This window comes from Antechinus flavipes, chromosome 4, assembly GCF_016432865.1.
Source record: "Antechinus flavipes isolate AdamAnt ecotype Samford, QLD, Australia chromosome 4, AdamAnt_v2, whole genome shotgun sequence".
Taxonomy (NCBI): Eukaryota; Metazoa; Chordata; class Mammalia; order Dasyuromorphia; family Dasyuridae; genus Antechinus; species Antechinus flavipes.
The window spans coordinates 244,795,299-244,820,246 of NC_067401.1; the positions used below are offsets into that span (position 1 = coordinate 244,795,299).

Consider the following 24,948-nt stretch of genomic DNA (forward strand, 5'->3'; position numbering starts at 1 on the left):
TAATTTTAGATCTGGTACAGCTAGGCCACCTTCATTTGATTTTTTTTTCATTAATTCCCTTGAAATTCTTGAACCTTTTGTTTTTCCATATGAACTTTGTTGTTATTTTTTCTAGGTCATTAAAATAGTTTTTTGGGAATCTGATTGGTATAGCACTAAATAAATAGATTAGTGTAGGTCATCTTTATTATATTTGCTCACCCTATCCAAGAGCATTTAATATTTTTCCAATTGGTTAGATCAGACTTAATTTATGTGAAAGTGTTTTGTAGTTTTACTTATAAAGTTTCTGATTTTCCCTTGGCAGATAGATTCCTAAATATTTTATACTATCAGTAGTTACTTTAAATGGAATTTCTCTTTGTAATTCTAACTGTTGGATTTTGTTAGTGATATATAAGAATGCTGATGACTTATGTGGGTTTATTTTGTATCCTGCAACTTTGCTAAAGGTGTGGATTATTTCTAATATCTTTTTAGTAGAATCTCTGGGGTTCTCTAAGTATTCCATCATATCATCAGCAAAGAGTGATAATTTGGTTTCCTCATTGCCTACTCTAATTCCTTTAATCTCTTTCTCAATTCTTATTGCCAAAGCTAGCATTTCTAATACAATCTTGAATAGTAATGGTGATAGTGGGCAACCTTGTTTCACTCCTCACTCCTGATCTTATTGGGAATGCTTGCAGTTTATCCCCAATACATATGATGCTTACTGATAATTTTAAATAGATACTACTGATTATTTTAAGGAAAAATCCATTTATTCCTATACTCTCAAGTGTTTTAATAGGAATGGATGTTGGATTTTATCAAATGCTTTTTCTGCATCTATTGAGATGATCATATGGTTTTTGTTAATTTGGTTATTAACATGGCCAATTATACTGATAGTTTTCCTAATATTGAAGCAGCCCTGCATTCCTGGTAAAAATCCTACTCGATCATGATATATTATCCTGAAGATGATTTTCTGTAGTCTTTTTGCTAATATCTTATTTAAGATTTTAGCATCAATATTCATTAGGGAGATTGGTCTATAATTTTCTTTCTCTGTTTTCAAACTACCTGGTTTAGGTATCAGTACCATGTCTGTGTCATAAAAAGAATTTGGTAGGACTCCTTCATTCCCTATTTTTTCAAATAGTTTATATAGCACTGGGGCTAAGTTGTTCTTTAAATGTTTGGTAGAATTGTTAACTTAAATTTCAAAAAAATCCTGCATTTCAATAATTAGTTTCCATTATTATCTTTCATTTTTATTTGATGAATTTAAAAATATTATTCTGAGAAAGAGTTCATAGACTTCACCTGACAGCTAAAAAGGTCTATGTTATAAAAAGGTTAAGAGTTCCTGATCTGGGTCACTCTAAATGGTTCATGTCCCACTCTAAGATCCTATGATTTGATATAGTGAACAATTTGTTTTTAGAGTAATTTTTCACACCTCAGCCTCACCACAGGAATAGCTATTTGCCATTCTATTTCATTTTTTCCCTTCTTCAATCAGCAGGATTAAGTAGAGTGTGCCTTCTCACCATGAATCTGAGTCCTGCAGGCAATGCCTTCTAACTCCTAAAGGATGGTCATAAGGACAATCAAACTGGTGATTTCACTTAAATTACTCTGACTATTTATGGCCATTCAGCAAAGAAAACACACACACAATTTAGCCATTTTGTATCTCAAACGACAGATGGAGATGGGAAAGAGTATGCTAAATATTAAGGGATTAATAGCTCAGTACTTTATAAGTAGAGTATATTAAATATACTTGGAGCTCTCAGTAGTTGCTTTCATGCAGTGGCAAAATAGAACAAGAACAAACTCAATTGACCCTCATTTATATTTCTCAACACTCCCAAGAGAACATGTATAGTAATGAAGATTGCTGTACAGGAATGGGAATTCTCACCTACTATCAGAGGATGATAGATCATTTGTCCAGCAAGTCAATCAATAAACATTTATTAAGACATTATATACTGGAGACTGTGCTAATGGCTGGGGATACAAAGAAAGGCAAAACATGATTCCTGCCCTCAAGGAGAGTCTATTTTAATTGAGGAAGATCTGCAAATAAATTGTTCATAGAATATATTTAAGTGGAAGGTAATCTCAGAATTAGGGATAGCATAATAGTGAAGTAGATAGAGTGCCAGGACTGAAGTCCAGAAGACTCATGTTTCTGAGATCAAATCTGTCCTTAGACACATATCAGCTGATATCCCTAAGAAAGTCACTTAACTCTTTCTGCCTTACTTCCTCATTTATAAATTGAATTAGGGAAGGAAATGATAAACCACTTCAGTATTTTTGACAAGAAAACACCAAATGGAGTCAAACAGGCTGAAATGATTGAACAACAACAATAATCTCAGAGAAAAAAGTACTGGGTGGTGGGAAGGAGGACTATTAGGAGGAATGGGAGTGAGAACAGAAAAGACCTCCTGCAGAAGGGAGAATCTGAACTGAGTTGAAGGAACTAAGGGAAACAAGGAGGTGAAGGTAAGGATAGAGAGCATTCCTGGCCCTGGGGACAGCCAATACAAATGAATAGAATTAGAAGATTGAATGTCATGTGTGAGATACAATGAGAGGTTAGTGTTACTGGATAGCACAGTAAGTAATAGAGATGGTAAAGGTGTAAGAGGACTAGAAAGGTAGGAAAAGGGCAAATGGTGAAGGGCTTTAAAAGTCAAATAGGATTTTATATGTGATCCTTAAGACGGCAGTAGGTTGAGTTTATTGAGTAGCTGAAATGACACGATCAGACCTGTACAGTGGTCTGGGGCTAATATCTACTTTGTTCATTTCCATTGCAGGGGACAAAGAACACTAGACTGCTCTCCTGAGAGTTCTGTCTCCTGATTACAGACATCAGGGTCTGTCTGGCAGGGCTTTGTGAAAAAAGACTACTTCTGTTGCTGACTACTAAATGATGGAATAATTCCCATGGCCTCATTTTCTGGCATAACTGAAACCTCTATACCTTTTGAGGAAATAATTATGGAATACAGGCTTATCATGTTCAAAGGAAACCTAATATGAAGTTATCTGAGTCCACAGAAAAAATATTAAAGGGATTCTGATAATCCAGTGAAAAAGATGCTTTCACTTCAATTCAGCAGGGGAGCACAAATAAAAGGAAGAAGGATTTTTTTCCTTTGATAGAAAAATAACTTACAAAGGATACAAAATAGTTTGAGATATCATTTCCACAATTAAGGAATGAAATGCTAAACATGCGATTAGTATCTTTCAGTTTATAAGCTTGTGATTTGGAGGAAAATAGTTAATAATGCTAGAAAATAAAATTAATGGAATTTTCTACATTTAAAGTACTAAGAAATTTACCTGATGTACACTTCCCTTGGTGAATTTGACCTTAAAAGAATACTTTTGTAATCAAATGACCCGGATCAAATGTCACCTGTGATTCTTTAGTCAAATCCCTTAAAATATGTTTCAGTTTCTTTATCTCTGAGATGAGAGGGCAGGGCAGAATAGAAGGCCTTTTGGGTCTCTGTCCAGCTCTAAATTTATGATCCTATGAGCTATAATTTCATCAATATGGCTTCTTTCTTCACAAACACAAACCCTCATTGACTTTGTACTTTTTTGGATGCTATACTTGAAAAATTCATTAGTTTGTGGGCATTAGTGATAGAATGAGATTCTGTAGAATTAGTGAGGCTGGTCTTTGGACAACAGACATTCAGTCCCATTCTGCCTTTGCAGATGGTAGGACCTGGCCTGAGTATTATTGGCTCATCTATTAAGGGCTCAATATTCCATGCCATTCCACCTCAGTGGAACCTGCCAAAGCTCGTTCTAGACTCGCAAAACCCTTGAGAAATCATGGTAATGCCCATGACCTAAATAAGGACTCATAATAGCACTGAAGAAGTGAAGGAGCTATTAATATTTTTCTGTTCTGTTTGGGTAATTAGTTAAATGTAATTAATTAACAAAATGATAATTTTTCCTCTAAGTACATGACTTAAAAGGTTTGTCACATACAATTTTTAACAAGCTGTAGCCAAAGGAAAATGGAATTCAAGGAAAAATCTTTCCATTGATTTTTCAATCAATTTAAGGAATCATATCTAGTCCTTAAAAAGAATTTAGCCCATAGAGGAAAGTTATATCCTAAAGTGTGTACTAATTTGATGTCTGAGTTTCTTCTTTTCATTCTTTGATTTCTGAAGATAGATAGGTGGCATAATAGACAAAGTTCTGGACCTGGAGTCAAGATGACCTGCATACAAATCTAGCCTCCATGCGTATCATCTTAGACACATCACTTAAGCTTTGTTTACTTCAATTTCCTTAAGAGGAAAATGGGAATAATAGTACCTGATTCTTTTTTTGAGAATCAAATGATATAATGTAGATAAAGTATTTCACAAACTCTAAAAGACTCTCATGAATTCTCTTTCTCTTTTTCTACCTCTATAGTCATAGGGCATTCTAAATCTTAATGTATTTTAAAGATATTAAAGCTTTAGCTACTAAAACTTAAAATTGCACTAAGATTTTTGGAATATCCTATATGTGTATGTATATATGTATGTATGTGTATATGTGTGTGTGTGTGTGTGTGTGTGTGTGTGTGTGTGTGTACTGGCTCTATGATTTCATGGTATAAAGAACTCTTGTTATGGAAACTCTCTCCATCAATGCATATCAATAACTTTTCTGTAACTTACAAAGACTTGCCCAAGAAAATGAGAAGTTGTATATTTGCTAAGATTACTCATCTAGTATATTTCAAAGATTCCAAAGTTGAAGCTCTATTCACTATATACCATAGTGTCATTATATTTTATGTAAATGCCAGTTATCATTATTATTATTATCTGCTAATTTTTTATTTTGATGGCATTTTTCATTTCCTTGAAGAATATAATCTTAGCAACTTCAATGTATCTGAATTCTCTATGAAATTCCTTCTTATTATGCCATCTATAACAAATTTAAATTAAAAGTCTGCTAATTTCATTGCAGCAGCTTGTCTACAAACAGCTTGCCTATATTCAGAATTATATTCTTTCCTTTTATTTTGATTTCATACATACAGTTTCACATGAACTGCTGCAGACTAGCATCATGAAATGAAGACAAATGAATCTACTTTTGTCAATATTAAGGATTTCACTGCATATTATGTTTACTTTTAAATATTTTTTCTGTAGAAGTTACAAAAATCAGTGGGGCATGAAAACTTAAAAAGAAATAAACCAAGCAAGCAAACACCACACAGAAGCTATTTATGAGCTTGTCTTATTCCTGCTGACTCAAGAATATCCTGTATTTCAAGAAAAAATTAGATAATGAGTGTGCCAAGAAGAAACTTTACCTATACCTTCATCTCCCTGCTCCCTCTAGTTAACCTTAGAGACAGGGAATCATTTTTTGCTCATGTTGGAATTGAGTGATAAACCTGCTGTGGGTTTTTAAAATAGCAAATTGTGAATCCATCTGGGGGTGTGGGATGGATGCTTGGCATAATGAATGGTTTTAAAAGTCTTGCCCAAAACCACCCACTACATTACTGTGTTTTGATACTAATGGATTAAAACAAGGCTGCTTTCATCAGCTGTGGGCCCATGTGTCAGAATGCTGATGGTGAAGGCAGTTGGAAGATTGTTTCATCCTTTCTTTTTGCTGTGTAGGGTTTACAGATGGTGGCATTCTTGTACAAGATTTGGAAAATCTGGTTGCACTATCATTCTCTAAGCTATAGGCCAAAAGAGGGCTTTATATCTTTATTTGATCTGTCTCATATGAGCCAGCTTTATAGGGGGATCATTAAGAACATTGCCAGTAATTCATGGTGCAAAAGTCTGTACATGAAAGAACACTTTCCTTAGGGCAGAAGAAACTCAGTTCTTTTCAAACTGACCCAGACTCATATTCATCTTTAAAAATTCAGCTATCTAGAATGCCTCTTTCTGTTTAGGTTAAAACTGAGCCAAACCTAGGAATGAATAATGCATGTTTTGTATTGATATAACTTTTTTTTTTTTAAAGTAGGGAGAAGATCAGGAAAATGAAAGAGCTAGATTTTCATACTTACCTAAATCCTAGTACTTGGATTTCTTTGAATCCTGGAAGTGTCTTAAGGATTTTTTGCATCTGCAGAGAGAAAGAGAAATAACCCCGTGAGACCCCTCTTTTAGACTTCCAAGCCTTTCCTAACTTGAAATAGCACCCTTCCAGAGAACTTTTTCATGACTTAGGAAGATGGAAGAATTAAGTACCTTTTGGAGAGATATCTAATAGAAAGAAAGGAAGGAGAAGAGGGAGGAAATAAATTTTTATTAAGTGTCTACTATGTACTAGGGACAATGTTATGTACTTTACAAATATTATTTAAACTTTGCAACAATCCTGAGGGATAGCTGCTCTTATTAGTATAATAAATCAATAATGAAAGAACAACTGAAGTTATACTTAAGTCTAAAACACTTGGCTTTGTTCATAACTCTCTTCCAAATCCTTTCCAAAGGTTCTTACTTTTTTCTTGCTCTAGTTTTTCCTGATTTAATTTTCTGGTCTTCTGGAATGTTTTCTCTGAATAAGTTATGAATTCATTTAAAAGCAATACTTGCTGGTGCTTGGCTATTAGGTTTTTGTTTACACACCTAGAAGGTAGATATAATATTTTGAGAATCACTCTTATTAAAACCAGAATAATTACTTGTTGTTAGAACTATTCTTAAATGTGGAAATGTATACCAAACATAAAAAGATGGCTCAGTAATATCAGATACTGTGGGAAATGACTTTGGAAATTTGGCTTTCATATACTTTATAAGGCATTTTCTTAATTGATTTGACATTTCACCATCCTTTGTGTATATTACTATTTCATTCTCTATGCAGTGTTTGCAAACACAACAGCAGGAGGCTGAGTAATTAGTTATTTTCAATTATCCATGCTGCCTGAACAGAACAGTAATGCAGCTAATCTCCAAATCACTCATTTTGAGCATCAGACTGTATTTTATAGTTATTGACCTGTATGTTAAGTTCTGTAACACTGTAGAACCTGGTAATTGTCTGTAGGTCCAGCTCACAGATGCAAGATATCCAAACCTATGGAGTATTGAACAAAAGCTCTGAATGAATGTTAATCTGCTTACTAAACCTATGACAGCTTTAAAAACTCAGGGGAGTTGAGATAAATAACCAATCCAGACCAGGAACAATTTTTAATGCCTTTCTTTGCTTTGCCACATAGATGCTCATCAGATAAAACATGTATTAAATGCTTTTTTATAGCCCAGGCATTGTGCTAAATGCTGGACATACCAACACAAGTAAGGCAGTCCCTGCTCTTAAGAAGTTTGCCTTGTAGTAGGTGAAGACAACACAAAATGAAATGCTGGAAAGGAAGAGGAGGAGAAATGGAGCGGTGGTAAAGTGGAGACTAGGATCGTGGCAAGATAAGGTGAAAACTCACCTCTCTGATCCATTATGACACTCATGAATTCTCAAATCCAGAAACATTTCCTAGAATCTCTTACAAAGCTGACTATGCAATCCTGATTAAGTTGCTTAGTTTCTCAGTGCCCATGATAATTCTCTGACCCCACAATAATTCTCTAATGTTATGTTGTAGAGAAAATGATAATCTTTGTGCATATAGAAAATTCCTTACTGGGAGCTTCCTATTTGGATGAAATAACTGATTCATATCATCCACTTCTCTCTCCTATCCCTCAATTTAAAAAAAGCACACTAAATGGAAAAAAAATCACTGGTTAAAAAAGAACTATTTCAGGAATCATATTTTTGAGACTTGCTAATGGTGTAATCCTGGGATATCATTAACCTCTTTGGAGCTAAATATTCCTATCTGCAAAAGCAGGCAGATGCAAGGAAGATAATTATAATATAATAATATATAGTAATATAATAACAACAACAATAATGATAACTAATATTTATATAGTACTTTGTAAATATCTCATTTGTTCCTCACAACAACTATAGGAGGCAGTTGTTATTATTCTCATTTTGTAGTTGAGAAAACTGAGGCAGACAGAAGTAAAGTGACTTGACCAAAGTCACACAAATAGCATGTGTCTGAAGACAGGGTCTTCCTGACACCAGGTTCAATGTTCTATTCACTATGCTGCCTAACAGCCAACAATACCATTTATATTTACTTTTTTGAAAATTTCAAAAAAACATGGCAGAAATGTAAACCATTATTGTTTTCATTACTCTTTTCTACCTGTTACATGCAGGTAAATGGCCTTTGGGGGCCAAGATAATAGGAAGAAGTAGATTGGTGGACTAGTGAAAAAAGGATGGTACTCAGACAAAGTAGCCAATTCCTTTTGGACATGTATTAAAGTGCTCATTAGGTTTATTATGGAAATTAAATTACTACCAAATGCTGTCCATTAATTCCTGATTAGGCCCAGATGATTTCTTCTAATACTGCAGAGGGGCTAATGTTAAGTGGATTGACTGTCTACTATATAGCTTTTGAGGGATGTGGAGCATGTTTGCACAGCTGGCCTGTCTGGGAGGGCAATTGATATTGAGAGCCAGAAGATTTCCTTTTTATGAGTGCGTCAATGATAGTGTAAAAGTAAAAAGTAAGGAGGGCAAGAGACATCTCTTTGGATTTCACAATATTTTCCTTTGTTTAGCTAGTGGAGTTTCCAGAGTACAGAAACACGATACTCCCTCCTTAATAACTATTGCAGAAAATTATATTCATTAGCCATACTAAGCAATAGAGCTCAAAGTGAATTCATCTTACCTGTCTCTTTGTTTTGCAATTAACTGAAGCCAAAGGATGGGGAAGTGATTTGGTCCACTTATATATCTAGTTAGTGGCAGAATGAGAAGACCCTTAAGCACTGGACTCTCAGCAAATTTTTTTTTTGTACCATGCTCTACTCTTTCATTTTTTTCCTTGATGTATTTGTTTACCTATTTTTATTGATAAATAACAGAATCATAGAAATCTCAAGAGTTAAAAGGGACCCCAAAGACAGTCTTCCACCTGTTACTCTTAGTCCTGCCCTCCAAGGTGAAGACAAACAAATCTTATACCTCTTTTATGTAACAACAGCCCTTAGAATATGGATAGTCAGCTATTGTATGGTTAAGAATAGCAGAGGGAAGAAATCTTACTCACTTCAATGTCATTTAATTTATTTCTTACCTTGAGCCTAAGTTTGCATTTTTTAAAGTTTCCACATATCACTTCAAGATTTAATAAGTGGACAGGGTGATTTCAGAAAGGCCTGGAGAGACTTACTGATGCTGAGTGAAATGAGCAGGGCCAGGAGATCATTATATACTTCAACAACAATACTATATGATGATCAATTCTGATGGACCTGGCCATCTTCAGTAATGACATGAACCAAATCAGTTCCAATGGAGTAGTAATGAACTGAACCAGCTACACCCAGTGAAAGAACTCTGGGAGATGACTAAGAACCATTACATAGAATTCCCACTCCCTATATTTTTGTCCACCTGCATTTTTGATTTCCTTCACAGGCTAATTGTACAATATTTCAAAGTACGATTCTTTTTGTACAGCAAAATAACTATTTGGACATGTATACTTATTTTGTATCTAATTTATACTTTAACATATTTAACATTTATTGGTCAACCTGCCATCTAGGGGAGGGGATGGGGGAAAGGAGGGGAAATATTGGAACAAAAGATTTGGCAATTGTCAATGCTGTAAAATTACCCATGCATATAACTTGTAAATAAAAAACTATTAAAAAAAAAGATTTAATAAGTGGGGTCAAGCAGAACAAATCTCCTCCCCCTTCTAAGTGACAGACTTTCAAATATTTGAAAACTGCTATCACATAGTTAAATATTGAAGGAGAAAAATCCTGCTTACCTCGACTAACTCTGAGTCTCTCTACTACAGCATGCTGTTTTTCTAATAGAAACACACTTTGATGGGCAAATCCTCTTCTTAGCCCCATTTTCCAGGTTCCAAGATTGCACTGTTCAGAAGATAAATTGATCTTATTTATTTATCAAGACTTGTCTGGATGGTAATTGAATGCCATCAGGCTGAATGAAAACAATAATTTATCCTGGACAGTACAACCCAAACACCTGCCTGAGAGCAAGTGATTCTCCCAATGTGTTCTAACATCCAATTAATAGTCACTGCCTTCCTCTCTTACTGGCAACATTTTTGCTGCTCTTGGCCCTTTTTTAATCAATCGCTTTTCTAGCCAGGGCTTTGTGTGGTACTTCCCTTGAAAACTTTACACTGGACACTTTGGACGTGTCCAAGTAATTCTTCTGTTTCTAATTCTCTATCTCCTATCTTAGTGCCTTTGCACCAGTAATCCCTCATGCCTGGAATATTGTCCTTCCCTGTTCCCAATTTCAGATGTCTCTGGCATTCTTCAAATCTCTTGTAAAGTTCCACCTCCTCAAGGGAGGCTTTTTCCAGTCTCCACTACTGTTAGTGCCTTCTCTCTAGATTATATTCCATTTGGTCTGTAAATGTTTTGTTATACAATTTTTCCTTCTGCATATTGTCCCCTCACTCTATGAGCTCTTTTTATACCCAGCCAGTGTCTAAGCCAGAAAATTAGATTGGATTTAACATACATTTACTTGGTAATGTTTTTTGGAAAGAAGACAAACATGCAACCTGACCCCTTTCTACTTTTCTAGCCTTTGCTTCTCCTTTTCTTTATTATCCAAAGACACTGTACTTTTTGCACTTCTTGGCACTCAATACTCTATTTCCCAATTCTGTACTTTCACTGGCTATTTCCCAAACCTGGAATGCTCTCCTTCCCCATTCCTATTAGCTGGCTTCCCAAAGTTGCTTCAGATCTCAGTTGGAGTTTCACCTTCTGCAAATAATCTTTCCTTGTCCCTCTTAATCTTAAGGTGCCTATCTATGAGAAAATTTCTAATTTATCCTCTTCCTTTATGTGTATCCATCTATCTATCATGTCTATACATAGTTGTTTAAATTTGTTCTCACCATTAGAATATAAGCTTTTTGATGAGCCCTTTGTTCTTTCTTTGTATCCCCAGTGCTAGTCAAGTGCCTGTCTTAAGTTTAGTAAGTGGTTAATACATTTTTAATAAATATCATGGTACAGTTTGGCAGTATAGTAGATAGAGTACTGGGTTGGGAGCCGGGAAAACTTATCTTCCTGAGTTCAAATCTAGCCTAGACATTTACTCGCTTGGGCAAGTCATGTAACTGTTTACCTCAGTTTCTTCATTTGTTAAAATGAGCTCTAGAAAGAAATGGCAGTATTATTGTCAAGAAAACTCAACATAGTGTCATGAAGAGTCAGACATGATTGAACAATGTTTAAACAAAAATAAATTTTGTATGTTGAAATGACTCAATTCCATAATACAAAATGATAATGAAGTCATTGAAGCAAGAAATATAGATATTTGTGAACCTCCTCCCCATACTTTCTCCATTAATTTAGAATTTTTTCAAATAAAATATATTTAATTTCTTATGATAATAGAACACTGAATTCCCTCCCCCCTCCCCATCTCTTTTCTCTTAACTTTTTGGAACATTTTACATTTGGTCTAATGTAAAAACCAATTCCTTTACATGTCAAGTTATATTCAACTACAAAATATCAGATCTATAATTATTTAAAACAAGTATGCATCTAGTAAAAGGTGAACCTATTTACCTGATGTTGAAATTTTACTGCTAGTTCCTGGTAATATGGGGACTTTGGGTCATTCAATTCTGCCTTAAACTTCTGATTTGCTAAGTTGACACTAAACTCTAACATCTCTTCCATTGGTCCCTCTGATATGATATTTGTGATTTCAGTTTCAATATCCTGAGGAAAAAAAAGAAATTTTGTTTAGCATAAAACAAAAAACAAATTCTTTGGGATGGCTCTCAATATTGGACTTGTCAGAATAAAAAAGGCTGATTCTAGAAATTTCATTGGGCTTAGTTAAAGATGAATTCTGTGGAATGAGAAGTGGACTTCGTGGGGGGTAAATTTAGAATAAAAATTTTATTTTTGTTACCTAGAATCTTTAGAGAACAGTGTAATTTATCTGTGATTGAAAGCTAGTGGAAAATAGATCTATTCCTTCTGTAGAATCCACTATGTTGATATGAACATTGCGGGGCTTTATAATGTTTGATTATGATGGATTGATGATTATATTGGACCAATGTGCAAATGAATATGAACTATTATGACCATTCAATCAACACCAAAGGAAAGTCAGAACTTATATAATGAGACTGTTCATACATGAACTTAAACAATTGTCTCTAAAGCACTTTCAAGTCACAACTTGGCTTAAAGGCATTCTCAGGGAGAATGGCATATTTGGGTCACAACTGGAAGCTTAAGCTGAAGAATCTAAAAATAGCAGCATAGCTCTGAGCAAGTGGGTCTGTTTTTTGCTTACTCAAAGGCCTATCACCTGCTTTTCTCACTGTCCTTTAGATATGGAACTGACATGGTTCTGTCATTGTTTTGTGTTCCCATTAGTTTCCTAGGGCATAGAGCGAGACAAGGTCTTAAGCATGTAGCATTAGAGATTAGTTAGCAACTCTTGGTACATAGATGTCTTTGAGATGAACACTCTTTCTTTGAAAACCTAACATGTATGCTTGGGAATTCTGCAAACATGTTAGCTGAAGCAGTAACTATGATTTCATTGATTCATAATTTCTTTTATGCCTTAATCTGGGAAGATTGAAAACCTCTTAAAAACCTCTTTAAAAAAATCCTGAAAAACTGGTATATTAGGGTCAAACATGGAAGTGGTACTTGAATTTTTCCAGTGGAATCATTCAATCAACAGTATTTATGACACGTACTATGTATCAAACTTTTGGTATACAAACACAAAAACCAATCAGAAAACTAGATCCTTAAAAAACCAGACAAGGCCCTAGATATACAATAACATAAATAAATAAATAAAATAGGAAGATTGAAAACTAGAGGGAGTTCAATACATTCAACAATATGACTATATGTAGCCCTAAGTGTGCTGAGACGCTTCAGGAAACTAAAAGAAAGTATACTTTTAGATCTCAAGTATGCTGACTATATTTAAGGCACTGTGATAAGATTGGGGTGGGGTTTATCAGCCTAAAGTTGAATGATAGGGTGATATAATGAAATTGCTTCTTAATATTCCTTTATAGTTTTTTTAAAACCAAGTACAGTGAATTCAATTTTCTCTCAGTCATGAACAAAAAACATAATTTATAATTAGTGAGTAGAACAAAATCTTACCATTTTAATTTAGGGAACAAATAGTTGTGAATTGTCAATCCATTTTCCTCCTCTAACATAGAAAAAGCAGGCAAATGAATAGCTAGATAAAATATCAGGGCATCCTCACCTTCACAGGAGTCTTTGTGTCATTGAAAAGTTTGTTGAGAAGTGAGCCATTAGAAGTGGCTGTGAAGGGAAGTGGAGAGAAGCTAGCAGCACCTGCTGAGACTTCAAAAAAAATCACACACATGAACACACTAGAAGAGAGCTTAAATTAGAACAAGGGCAAAAGTTCATGGAGTCCTCCTGTCACTCCAATATCTACTGATGGTAAGCATATTTTCAACCCGTGAAAAAAAAATAACATCAGCATATTCCCAAGTTAAAATGTGACTCTGTTTTCCTTCATTGAAATTCCCCTTTGCTTCTTCTCCCTAGAGCCAGAGTTTAATAGTTCTTGGGATATATATTGTAAAATAAATTTGTTTAATGAGGGCAAATTAATTTTTTTATGAATATTGAGTGGAAGCACATATTTAAAACAATATGAAATTGGTTCTTCAGAAACTTTTCTTTGGATGCTACCCATGGCTTTTGAATTTGATATGAGAAGTGTTTTGGGGTGTTCTTTCATTCAGTAAATCAAGCAGCTGGCAAAGGTTTGGGCCCCAGTAATGAACCCTAGAATCTGTACCATCTAGACTCTCTTGCAGCCAAAGAAAATCATCATATTTAGGAAAACAAATGTATTCTGTTTCATTGTGTGACATTATACAGTAAAACCTTATTAATCTGGAAAGCCTTTTAAGCATTTCAGTTAATTGAACTTTCTAGTTAACTAAGTCAATCAGAAAATCATTTGGCTTTTAAAGCTTATTTTGAAAATGTCTAGGTATAATAATAATAGCATAGAATATTATTGAAGATCTTGTGGCCCTTGAGGGAACCTTATTTTGAAGACTAGTAATCATTGAATTGTACCTCATGTGGAACTACAGAAGCCTGGGCTGACTAAGGACTGATCCAAGTTTACAAACAATACAACCACTAACTCTAGAAAACATTGTAAAGTTAGTGAATTTTTTTTTCTGGTGCACCCAACTTTCCTCTCTTTCTCTTCTTCCTTTTTCTTCTTTTGTTAACAATGTTGTCTTTCCTCCCCCCATTCCTACATCAGATAACTGATTCCTCTGTGCCCTATCTGTATTATTCAAACTTGTTTTGAATATGACAAACTAATTCACATTATGGTATAAATGATTGAAGAGTTAATTGACTTGCCTATGACCACAGAGCTACTTAGTATGTCAGAGACTGAACTGGAACTCAAGTTTTCTATACCTTGTGGATTATGTATTTATTGACATTTATACATACATACAAATATTATATATATATGTATATATCTATGTAAGTATACTTATATCAATATCATACTGATATTTATACCTGTCACATACACACACATACATACACACACACACACACACATATATATATATACATAACCATACCTATACCCATAACCATACATGTACAGACTATATATATATATATATATATATATATATATATGCCTTCACTTTCTATCTTATTTCTTATTTTTATTTGAAAAAGGGACAAAGTCGTAAAATTAAAAAAAATGATTCCTGTAAAATCATGTGACATCAGAGGCCTCTTATTTATTTTTATTCTTAGGTAGCTCTCTAAGACATGTTATATAAGTTATGGAGAGGTCACTGATTTATATCAGGAGAAAGAATTTCTATATCAGGATTGCCCTAAACCAGTGAAATGACAAGACTTGATCCCTAGAGCCAAAATTTTATATGAACATGTGTATATATAAATACATAAATATATATGTGTATGTATATATATATATACACATATATATGTAGACATATATATATACATATGTACATATACATATGTATACATATATATATAATACATATACATATATTTATATGAACATGTGTATATATAAATACATAAATATATATGTGTATGTATATATATATACATATATATGTAGACATATATATGTATATATATATATATATGCATACACACTTACATACATATATACTCATATTTAGACATAATTCTCAACATTTGATCTCCATCTGCCAACCTTTCAGAATTCTCCCCATCCCTGGTGTTCACGGACAATCAAGTCTGAATCTTACAAGATATGGTGAATTTCATTCTTAGTGAAGTGGATTATGTGGATTATGTTCAGGATTACTAGTAAATAGTCTGAAATGGACAATTCAGAATATCCATATCCATATATACACATGTGCAAATATGAATATAGACATACATTGTGGGAACTCCCTGTAGTGATGCTGATCAGAAATGTCTTTGTTACTTATAGCCTTAAAGAGTTGCCTGAAGACCTTAAAGGGTTAATTGACTTGTCCATGCAACAGTGATGGCATTGTAGTAGGGGTAGAACTGGGTAGGTCTTACTGATTCTCAGTTTAGAACTCACAGGTCATAATATACATATACATATACATATATGTATGTGTGTGTGTGTGTGTGTGTGTGTGTGTGTGTGTGTGTGTGAAAGAAACATTTGCCTTTCAGAATTCTTATAAACAAGACAAACCTAGTGGGAAAGAGTTTATATGAAAAGGTAAATTTAATTTTCATCAAATGATATTATACATGTTAATAGAAACTCAATTTTTGTACATAACAAAAATGCTACTAAAATTTAAATATAATCTCAGTTATGTTCCAATGATTACTTTTAATTTTAACAAAATTAAGAAATACATTCATCATGGATCATTTTCATATTGCATTTTTTTCTTTTAATAGCATTCTTTTGAATGAAGTGTGTTATTATGAGTCAATGATCTTTGGACTGTTAGTGCTGTTAATAATTAAATATCTATTTCCTTTCAGGTCTACTGGGGGAAGAACTCTTAAGGAACATATTCTACAAAGTAATATCTTTATAATTGACATTGAACCTGTATAGTACTGACATTAGTTGCTGGTCAAAGAGATAAGCTACTTTAAAAGATGAGCTTGCTGACTCATGATTTAAAGACTTAAAATATGGAAAGATTCTATGAAATACTTATTTTTTAATGAAACTATTTGAATCTAGAACCTGAAACATGATCTTGGTCATCATTTTAATACATATACACATAAATATTCAATTTCTGGTTTGTAAGCTACTAAAAAGTGATTTTTCTTATTTCTGGATTTCTACAGAAGGTTGTTTTGAAAATGCCATATTTTTATAATAATTTGGTTGTAAAGTATAAAATATTATAAATGTAATGTTTTTAAGAAAGAAATCAAACATTACCTGTAGGAAGCACAAAGATTTCATCAGACTTTTTACTTTCTGTTGCCTTCTCTGGGAGAATTTCATCTTTTCTAGAAGCAAAATAGAAATGAAAGACATAACAATTAATAGGCACTGGATGGCAATAGTGGGAATAGATTGAAAATCTGCTTCTAAGTTAAATTATTTTAAAAATTCCAAACCATCAATTTTTAGGAAGAATATTTTGACTCAAACTCTGGAGAGCAGCACAGATATGACTGACCTTCAGCATAATTTTAAAGTCAGGAAATGTCTTCTTTGATGTACCTGTTCTGGGATTGTAATTTTTCCAACTCAGTGTATATTAATATAATGAGAAAATTTGATATTTTACTCATTTTATTTTTATTCCAAATGCCTAACTTGGTGCCTGGCATGTAATAGATATTTAGTAAGTGCTTGTAAATGGATTGATTTCCAGGTACATATTTTAAGGAAGTATGATTTTATCATTCTGAGGACATATTCTAGATGACGTTTATCCCAAACTTTCCATATGCCACATTGGTACTTGAGCTAGCTTATTTTAAACCTAAAGGCAATATCATGGCCCCTCACATCCATGTGGTTCCTTCTTTTGCTCTTTTAGGGAAGTTATATTAAATGAAATGTTAAGGGAAAAAAAGAAAGTTAGGAATGGCATCACAATTTCTCCAAATCCTCAGAAAATCCCCAATATTTAGGCATATTTTTCTTTCTGCCTTATTTTTTTTTCATGTTTATATCTAGTTAACTTCTGGTTTCTTTAAACTTGAGGCAAAATTCAGTTTATCAGAAACGTTTGGGTAAAGAGACATCATAATTGATAGATAGGCATGGGGAAGGAAAGCGGGGTAAGAACAAACTTTTTTTTTTCCAGAACTTCCCTCAATCCTTGAGAAGGAGATTATAAATGATCATATAAAATTAAGTCTTTTGATCTAAGTTAACTGTAGGGCAAAAGGCTATTCTCAACCACTCCCTTCTCTGCTACAATTGAGTTCTAATTTCTTTCTCTTTTTTCTTTTCTTCTGTACTGCCAATTCTTATTAGCTCAGCTTTTATTGTACCAATTTCTCTAGTCCCATAATTGAAAAATCTTTCCCGTGTTTTGAACTAGCTTCTCTTTTTATATAGTTCCTCAAGATATGACCAAATCCTTCATCCAATCAGATCAGCCTTTCTATTGTACCTAATTAAAATGTCTTTGATTCAAGAAAATGTCAAGGTCTGATTCACTGTTGTTTAGTCATGTGATTCTATTTTGGGCTTTCTTGTCACAGATGCTGGAATTGTTTGCCATTTCCCTCTCCAACTCATTTTTTATAGTTGAGGAAACTTAAACAAATAGGATTAAGTGATTTGCCCAGGTTCACATAGCTACTAAGTGTCTGAGGCTTGAACACAGAAAGATGAGTCTTCCTGACTCTAAGCCCAACACTCTATCTACTATAGCACTTTTCCTGTTCATACCTAGTGAATAATCAATAGGTCCTTATTTGATAAATGTATGAAGACATAACTCTAGGCATTTTTAGTGGGGTAAGTGATTTGACTGATTTACTCAATGGATCCTCACCCATATACATACATGCCTTAGTAGATAGCCTTCATGAGTTTGTATGACCAAAATAATTCAACTAACCTCTGTGCAAAACCTATTTTGCTACTAATTGAAAAAAGTTTTCCTCTGATGATTTAGATTTTAAAACCCCTTTTTATCTTGAATGGTTCAATGAAACACTGCATTAGGAGTTTTGTGAATATTTGGGGAAGTCTGTTTAAGGTAGCACTGACCTTATGCAGATAGTACCTTTGCCTTTGTTGTTTAGAGCAACTAAAACATAGTAACTCTAATGATAGGAATTTTGAATCAGCCAGGAGGGAACAGGAGGGAACAATGATGTAGATATTTTGGGAGAAGATAGAGAACATTACTTGTATTATTCTGCACAGGGCCATATAGAAATTTCTGAATAGCACTATACATGATTTTATAGACATTATTTGAATTATAATTGGAACAGTCGTCTCTTTTAAATCTTGTTTCCATGTTTTACATGGCAATTTCTCAGTGGATCAAAACCATGACTTTTGCCATGCAACAAAGCTGCATGGGACCCATAGATTGGATTGTGGCTTGTGAAGATAGCCATGACAAGACCATAAGGAACTTTTGGTTGCTTTTAATCAATATTAAACTAGATACATAAAGTTGGAGTAAATGGTTTTATTATGTTATGCTTGCATAGAAATTAGCATGTTCATATTTGACTAGCTTCTACAAGTCTAAGTCAGTGTAGGTATTTAATAAATAGTTTTTCATGGTGATTCTTTTTTATAAAATGACAGAAATATTTTATAAAATGACAGATGGTTTAGAAACTTTCTTTTTCCACATGAAGAACTGTCTGTGTATAGAATGCATTTAGCTGAACACTTAGCTCATTGATTTGTTAGAACAAAGATAAAAATCATGACCAAGGAAAAAAATAATATAAATATTAATATAGAATACAAACATTTCCTAAAGAAATTTCCTAATGAAGAATAATCAATGTAAATCAAACACCAGAATGATTATGCCAAAGGAAATTAGAAGAAACCTCAGGCAACAAACACTAGGTTTCTTAAACAGAGAGAGTAAAGTACTGGCAATACTGGTTTAGAATTTAAACTAATTTGCAAAATTGTATATATCCAAGGATGGTGGAAGGTTATAAGCAATATTGTATTATAAAATAAAAAAGTAGTAGCCTGACAAAAAACCTAATTAAGCCAGATAATCCCAATAACATTCAAAGATGAAATTAAAAGGATGACATCAGAAAAAAAATCAGAATATATCTTTCTATAATAAATTTTTTTCTTGTACCAATGACAGTGAAGCTTTTCTATTTACATTTCTATTATAGCCTTAGTTGTGAGAGGAAGTAAGCACTCTACTAAAATAAATCAAGATTGGAAGAACAAAGACTAGACAACATATATTGGGGGAATGCCATGCTAGATATAATATTCTGAAATTTTTAGGGATTGATTCTCAAGATATCAGAAAGAGTTTGTACTACTTTCCATCCTTATCTTTGGTGGCTGATATCCATGACTTCCTTCAAGATCCAGCTAATAATCTAATCTTCTTTAAAAAGCCTTTTCTCATCTTTCTCATTTATAATGCCTTCTCTCTGATGACAATCTTCAATTTATCTTGTTATACATCTATTTTGTAGAGAATTGTTTGTATATTCTCTCCTCTATTACAATGTGAGTTCCTTGTGAGCAGGAACTATTTTATGCCTTTCTTTATATCCCCCAAATTTAACATATTGTCTATCACATAGTAGAAGCTTAATGTTGACTTGACTTACTAACAAATACTTAAAAAAGAATTATGGAACATTAACAAAGCAAGATGATAAAGAAAATAGCAATAATTTCTTACTCTAGTGCTTAACACAGTGCCTTATGTACAATAGGTATATAATAAATGATTGTTGGCTGATACACCTACTTTTCCATTCATACAAAATATCCATGAGAATAATCTGCTATATTCAGATTGGATCCCTCGATGAAATAGCTTTAGCAATTGATTGATTGATTTTTTTTTATATTGGAATATACATTTAAAATTACACAATTAATTGAAGCATACTGAGAAGACAAGCTCCTGCTGTGTTTATTGTTGGTTGACTATAAGAAAACATTCAACTTAATAAAATAAGATGACATATTCATCTGATAAGGTATAAATGCTAAAATTATGTTTAATTTCTTGCAAGATATGAAAATTCTCATTAATTTATTCTATTTGATCACTAATATCAAGTGAAGTGTAAGGTCAGGAGATTGTTCACCAAAGGTAATTGATACTGAGTTATAAGAGGTCCAAATTAGTTCAAATGGAAGAAGGATGGTGAAGTTCTTGAGAATCTCATGAAACCTCAGAATATCTGAGTTTAGAAGTACCTCAGAATCTAACTACCCCAACCCATAGCCAAAAGATAATTTTTGCTACAATATAACCAACAAATGGTCAGTTTTTGCTTGAATACTTCCATTGAAAGGCATCCCACTATCTAGGAAGCCCATTCCACTTTTGCAAAGCTCTAATTGTGAGAAAGTTTTTTCCTGACTTAGACTCCAACTATCTAGGAAGCCCATTTCACTTTTGCAAAGCTCTAATCGTGAGAAAGTTTTTTCCTGACTTAGAATCCAAGTTTTCCTCTTTAAAAATTCCATTCTTTACTCTCAATCCTTTCCCTTGGAGTTAATAGGAACAAATTTAATCATTCTTCCACATGACAAAACTTTTAAGTACTTTAGGAAAACGACTGTTTTCTCCCTCATTCTTCTATTTTTTAATTAAATATCTCTAATTCCTTTGCCTTGTTCACATCTTGCATGAACTTGGGGATACTTTAACATTTTTATTCCCTTCCTCTGGATTAACACTTCTCAAAGTGTAGTCCAAAGCCTGCTGAGATCTTTAGGGTATTGATGAAGTTAAAATTATTTTAATAATACTAAGAAATTATTTTCCTATTCAAATTCTCCATTTTAAACTCTATATCTTTGTAAGGCTATTTTTTTCATATTATAGGTATATATACCCTCCCAACACACAAATTACATATTGTAAGTGATTGAATGAAGAAGCTGATAAAAGAATCTATCTCTCTTCTATTAAGTCAGCATTTAGTATGAAATGTACAAAAATGTTGCTACTTTTCTCAGGAATTTTTTGGAAAATATTATTTTTAATAAAAAAGTTTGTATTAACATGTAATTAGTTTCTTGTTATTTTAAATGAATGAAAAATTTGAAAAACTTATTTTAAATGTCTAATGAAATAAATATTGATGAATGTAACCCATATTGGGGACCTCATTAATTTTTAAGAGTAAAAAAGAGTCCTCAGCCCCAAAAGTTTGGGATTTAGAAGAGAGAAGATCTTTTTTGTCTTCCATATCATACTGTTGAATCATATTGAAACTGAAGTCAGCTAACCCCTCCCAAAACTTTTTAGGTACATTTTTATCTATTCATACATACCTTATCTTATGCTTTTTTTGGCACCCAAATATAAACTTTCATATTTATCTCAGTTAAATTTCATCTTGTTACATTCAGTTTGATGTCCTAAATCATAAAGGATTTTTTGAATCTTGATTACATCAAATATGGTCTCTTTCCCTTTTGTTATTTTGATTTTTGATAATTGTGCATGTATGTATTTATTCATATAATTAAAATCCAAGGTCCATGCAAAGATTTCTAGGACATTCCAATGGAGTCTTCTTCCCAAGTGTATATAAAATTAGTAAAGACTAAATTTTGAATCCTGTTTAGCAAGCTCTCAACTTATTTAATTGCATTTAACATTTTAGTCTGTCTCTATCATTTCCACAAGAACACCATAATACACTTAATAAATTTTTCCCTTAAATTTAAATAAGCTATTTATAACATCCTTATGCAATGAGCTTTTCAAAAAAAGAAAAGAAAAAAAAGGGAACTAACATTAAGGTGTCATAACCTATTTTTGATGAAGTAATATGGCTTTCTAGATATTCTCTAAATTTCTCTTTAATAATCTGTTCTAGAATTTCCTCAAAAATTAAAGTCAAGGTTATTGGCCTATAGTTTGTATACTCTTTTCTTTTCTCGTTTATAAAACAGATAGCAGTCTCCCTCCTTCAGTTCTGTGGAATCTTTCCCATTCTCTATTATCTGTCAGAAAATCAGACAGTGTAATTAGATATGCCAATTCTTTTGAAACATAAAGATACAATTCATGTAAGTCATTTGAATTGAATTCAGAAAAGGTAGCTAGATATGCTTTTATTATATTTTTATTTATATTGGATAATAACTCCTTATTACTCATTTTTGTTCTACCTTTATATACAAAAGTCATTCTTGGCAGAAATAGCAAAAATGTCTAGTCTCTCTTTTTCTTTGTTGTCTTTGATTTTTTTTTTGATAGAATATAAGCTCATTAAGTTGAGATTGTGTCATTTCTGGCTTTATTTTTCTAGTATATGCCTGGTATGGTAGTTGACTGACCCAAACTAAATGATTAGTTCCTGCCTTTGCAGATGACACTGTAATGATTGACTTGATCTAGAGCATCCTAAATGAGAGTTATAACCCTTCAAAAAGTATAGTTTAACTATTCACACAGGAAAAACCTAGCAGATGAAGAATTTGTTATTATCTAGACTATTATATGCAATTGGATTGACATGTGGTGTTAATTTATTAATAAATATATCTCAAAAAGACACTCCTGAATAATGAATTAGGTTCAGAATTGAGTTGATTGGAAAAAGTTAGTGAGGTTGTATTTGGGAAACTGGATAGTGATATTAATGACACTACACTTCTCCTTGAAACCTTGAAATAAAAAATTGATACTTTGCTTTATTTTGTATTATTTATTAATTATTAATTGAGTATTGCAACTTGCTGTATGACCCTGAGTCACTTAGCCCTCTTTTCCTCAATCTCTTCAACTATAAAATGAGCTGGAGAAGGAAATGGCAAACTGCTCCAGTATCTTTGCCAAGTAAAGCACAAATGAGGTCATGAAGAATCATATATGACTACAAGGACTGAACAACATATAAATAACTCAGTTTTATAACATTTTAATATCTTTCTCAAAAGATGGTGTGATATAATTGAAAAAATATCTAACAGCCTATTAGATTTGGAGTCAGAAGGCTTGAATTCAAATAGAAGCCATTTCTAAAATTCTGAGTCAAAACTATCTATTTGAGGGTCACTGGGTCCTAGTGAAGAAAATGTTGTCTTTAAATTGTAGAGCTAGCATGACAGAGTAGATAGAGCCTTGGGCTTGGAGTCAGAAAGACCTCTGGTCAAATCTTATCTCTTTAGTTGTGTGACCGTAGGCATCAGTACTTCTGGGCCTCAGTTTATTCTTCTGTAAAACAAGGGGATTGGACTTTTAAGATGACTTCCAACTCTAAATTCATGATCCTAAAATTAGTTGATGTATCATTCCACATTCACACACACTTTGCCTCTCCGGGCATTATTTTTTCATTTGTAAACTGATGACATAATCAAGGGTTCGTAGCCTGAAGCCCATCAATTTGTAAGGGTCTATGAACTTTGTAGGGGAAAAGGCTACAGACTTTATCAGATAGCCAGAGGAATGCATGACCCAAACATGCTTAATCATTCCTGGCCTAGATGATCTCTAGGGTCCTTTTTAGTTATAAACTCTATGATTCTATGGAATTGAATTATCACTACTCACCTCTCAGGGAAACGCTGATGCTTTAATCTCTGGGAAAAATAAAAAAGTCATTTTGTTAGGAGATAAGGCCAATCCAACAGTACAAGATCTTTTGTTTTTCATGGCCCACTTTTCTATTAACCTCAGGAGCCCAACCTCCAAGCCATCACTGCACAGAACAAAGAATTATGTTGTATTTCACCAAATCTAACCTCTTGTTATGGTATAGCCAAGTAAGGTATCTTAAAAGACAGAAGGGCTGAGGAGGATCTGGGAAGCAATTCTTTTCAGGAAGGCTTGAAAAAGAGAGGGCTATTTTTCCTTCTCACCTGCTGAAGAAGTTCCTGGAACTCTTGAGAATTGATGAAGGTTCCCCCAATGTCAAAAATGCAGTAAGTCTCCCTCTGGCAGGCACTGACCCAATTCTGGTACTCACTCATGTCAGGGATGCGGTCCAGGAATATTCGATAGGCTTCCCACACAGCTTCCTGACAGACTATAAAGGAGGATGGTTAAGTATGGAAACTTGGCCCAGGATAAGAAAAATTCTCCCTTTTCCAAATTAATCCCTGACACCAACCCACACCAAAGTTTCATAAAGTAGGAAAATGTTGTAGACTAAAGCTAGAAAGGGTTTTAGAGGTCATCTAGTCCAAACCCTTCTTTTTACAGATGAAGAAACTAACGTCCAGAGAAGTTAAATGATTTCTCCAAGATCATATAACAGACAAATGGCATAGTCAGGATTTGAATTCAGGTTGTTGTGCTTCAAAACAGATTTTCTTTTTAATTGTATCACATATTGCTTGCATGAATATTCTTTTGTTCATAGGACCATGTTGATCATCTCAGTTTTCTTTTGTTTGTTGTTATTATTTTCTAGGTATTATATAATAGAGGGGAAAAAAAGCACTGACTTTTTGAGTCATACTTTTTATACTATTTGTATGACTTTGGGCAAGACACTTAACTGACCTGATTTCAGTTTTCTCATCTGTAAAATGAGAAGTTTGAATTAGATCGGAAGTGTCAAACTCAGATAAGAATACAAGCCATTAATCCATACATAAGAATTCCAC

At 33.2% G+C, this 24,948-nt stretch overlaps 1 protein-coding gene across 1 annotated transcript in view; it reads right to left on the bottom strand.

Annotated features, from left to right (window-relative positions):
* The window catches only part of IMPG1 (interphotoreceptor matrix proteoglycan 1), a 115,033-nt gene that overhangs the window by 81,198 nt on the left and 8,887 nt on the right, over positions 1 to 24,948 (bottom strand). The window contains exons 2-7 of the mRNA XM_051996711.1: positions 24,199 to 24,365; positions 23,891 to 23,919; positions 16,603 to 16,673; positions 13,393 to 13,493; positions 11,700 to 11,855; positions 6,083 to 6,141 (exon numbers count right to left, since the gene is read on the bottom strand). Of these exons, the coding sequence (XP_051852671.1) occupies positions 6,083 to 6,141; positions 11,700 to 11,855; positions 13,393 to 13,493; positions 16,603 to 16,673; positions 23,891 to 23,919; positions 24,199 to 24,365 (583 nt within the window). The remainder of the gene's footprint in view (positions 1 to 6,082; positions 6,142 to 11,699; positions 11,856 to 13,392; positions 13,494 to 16,602; positions 16,674 to 23,890; positions 23,920 to 24,198; positions 24,366 to 24,948) is intronic.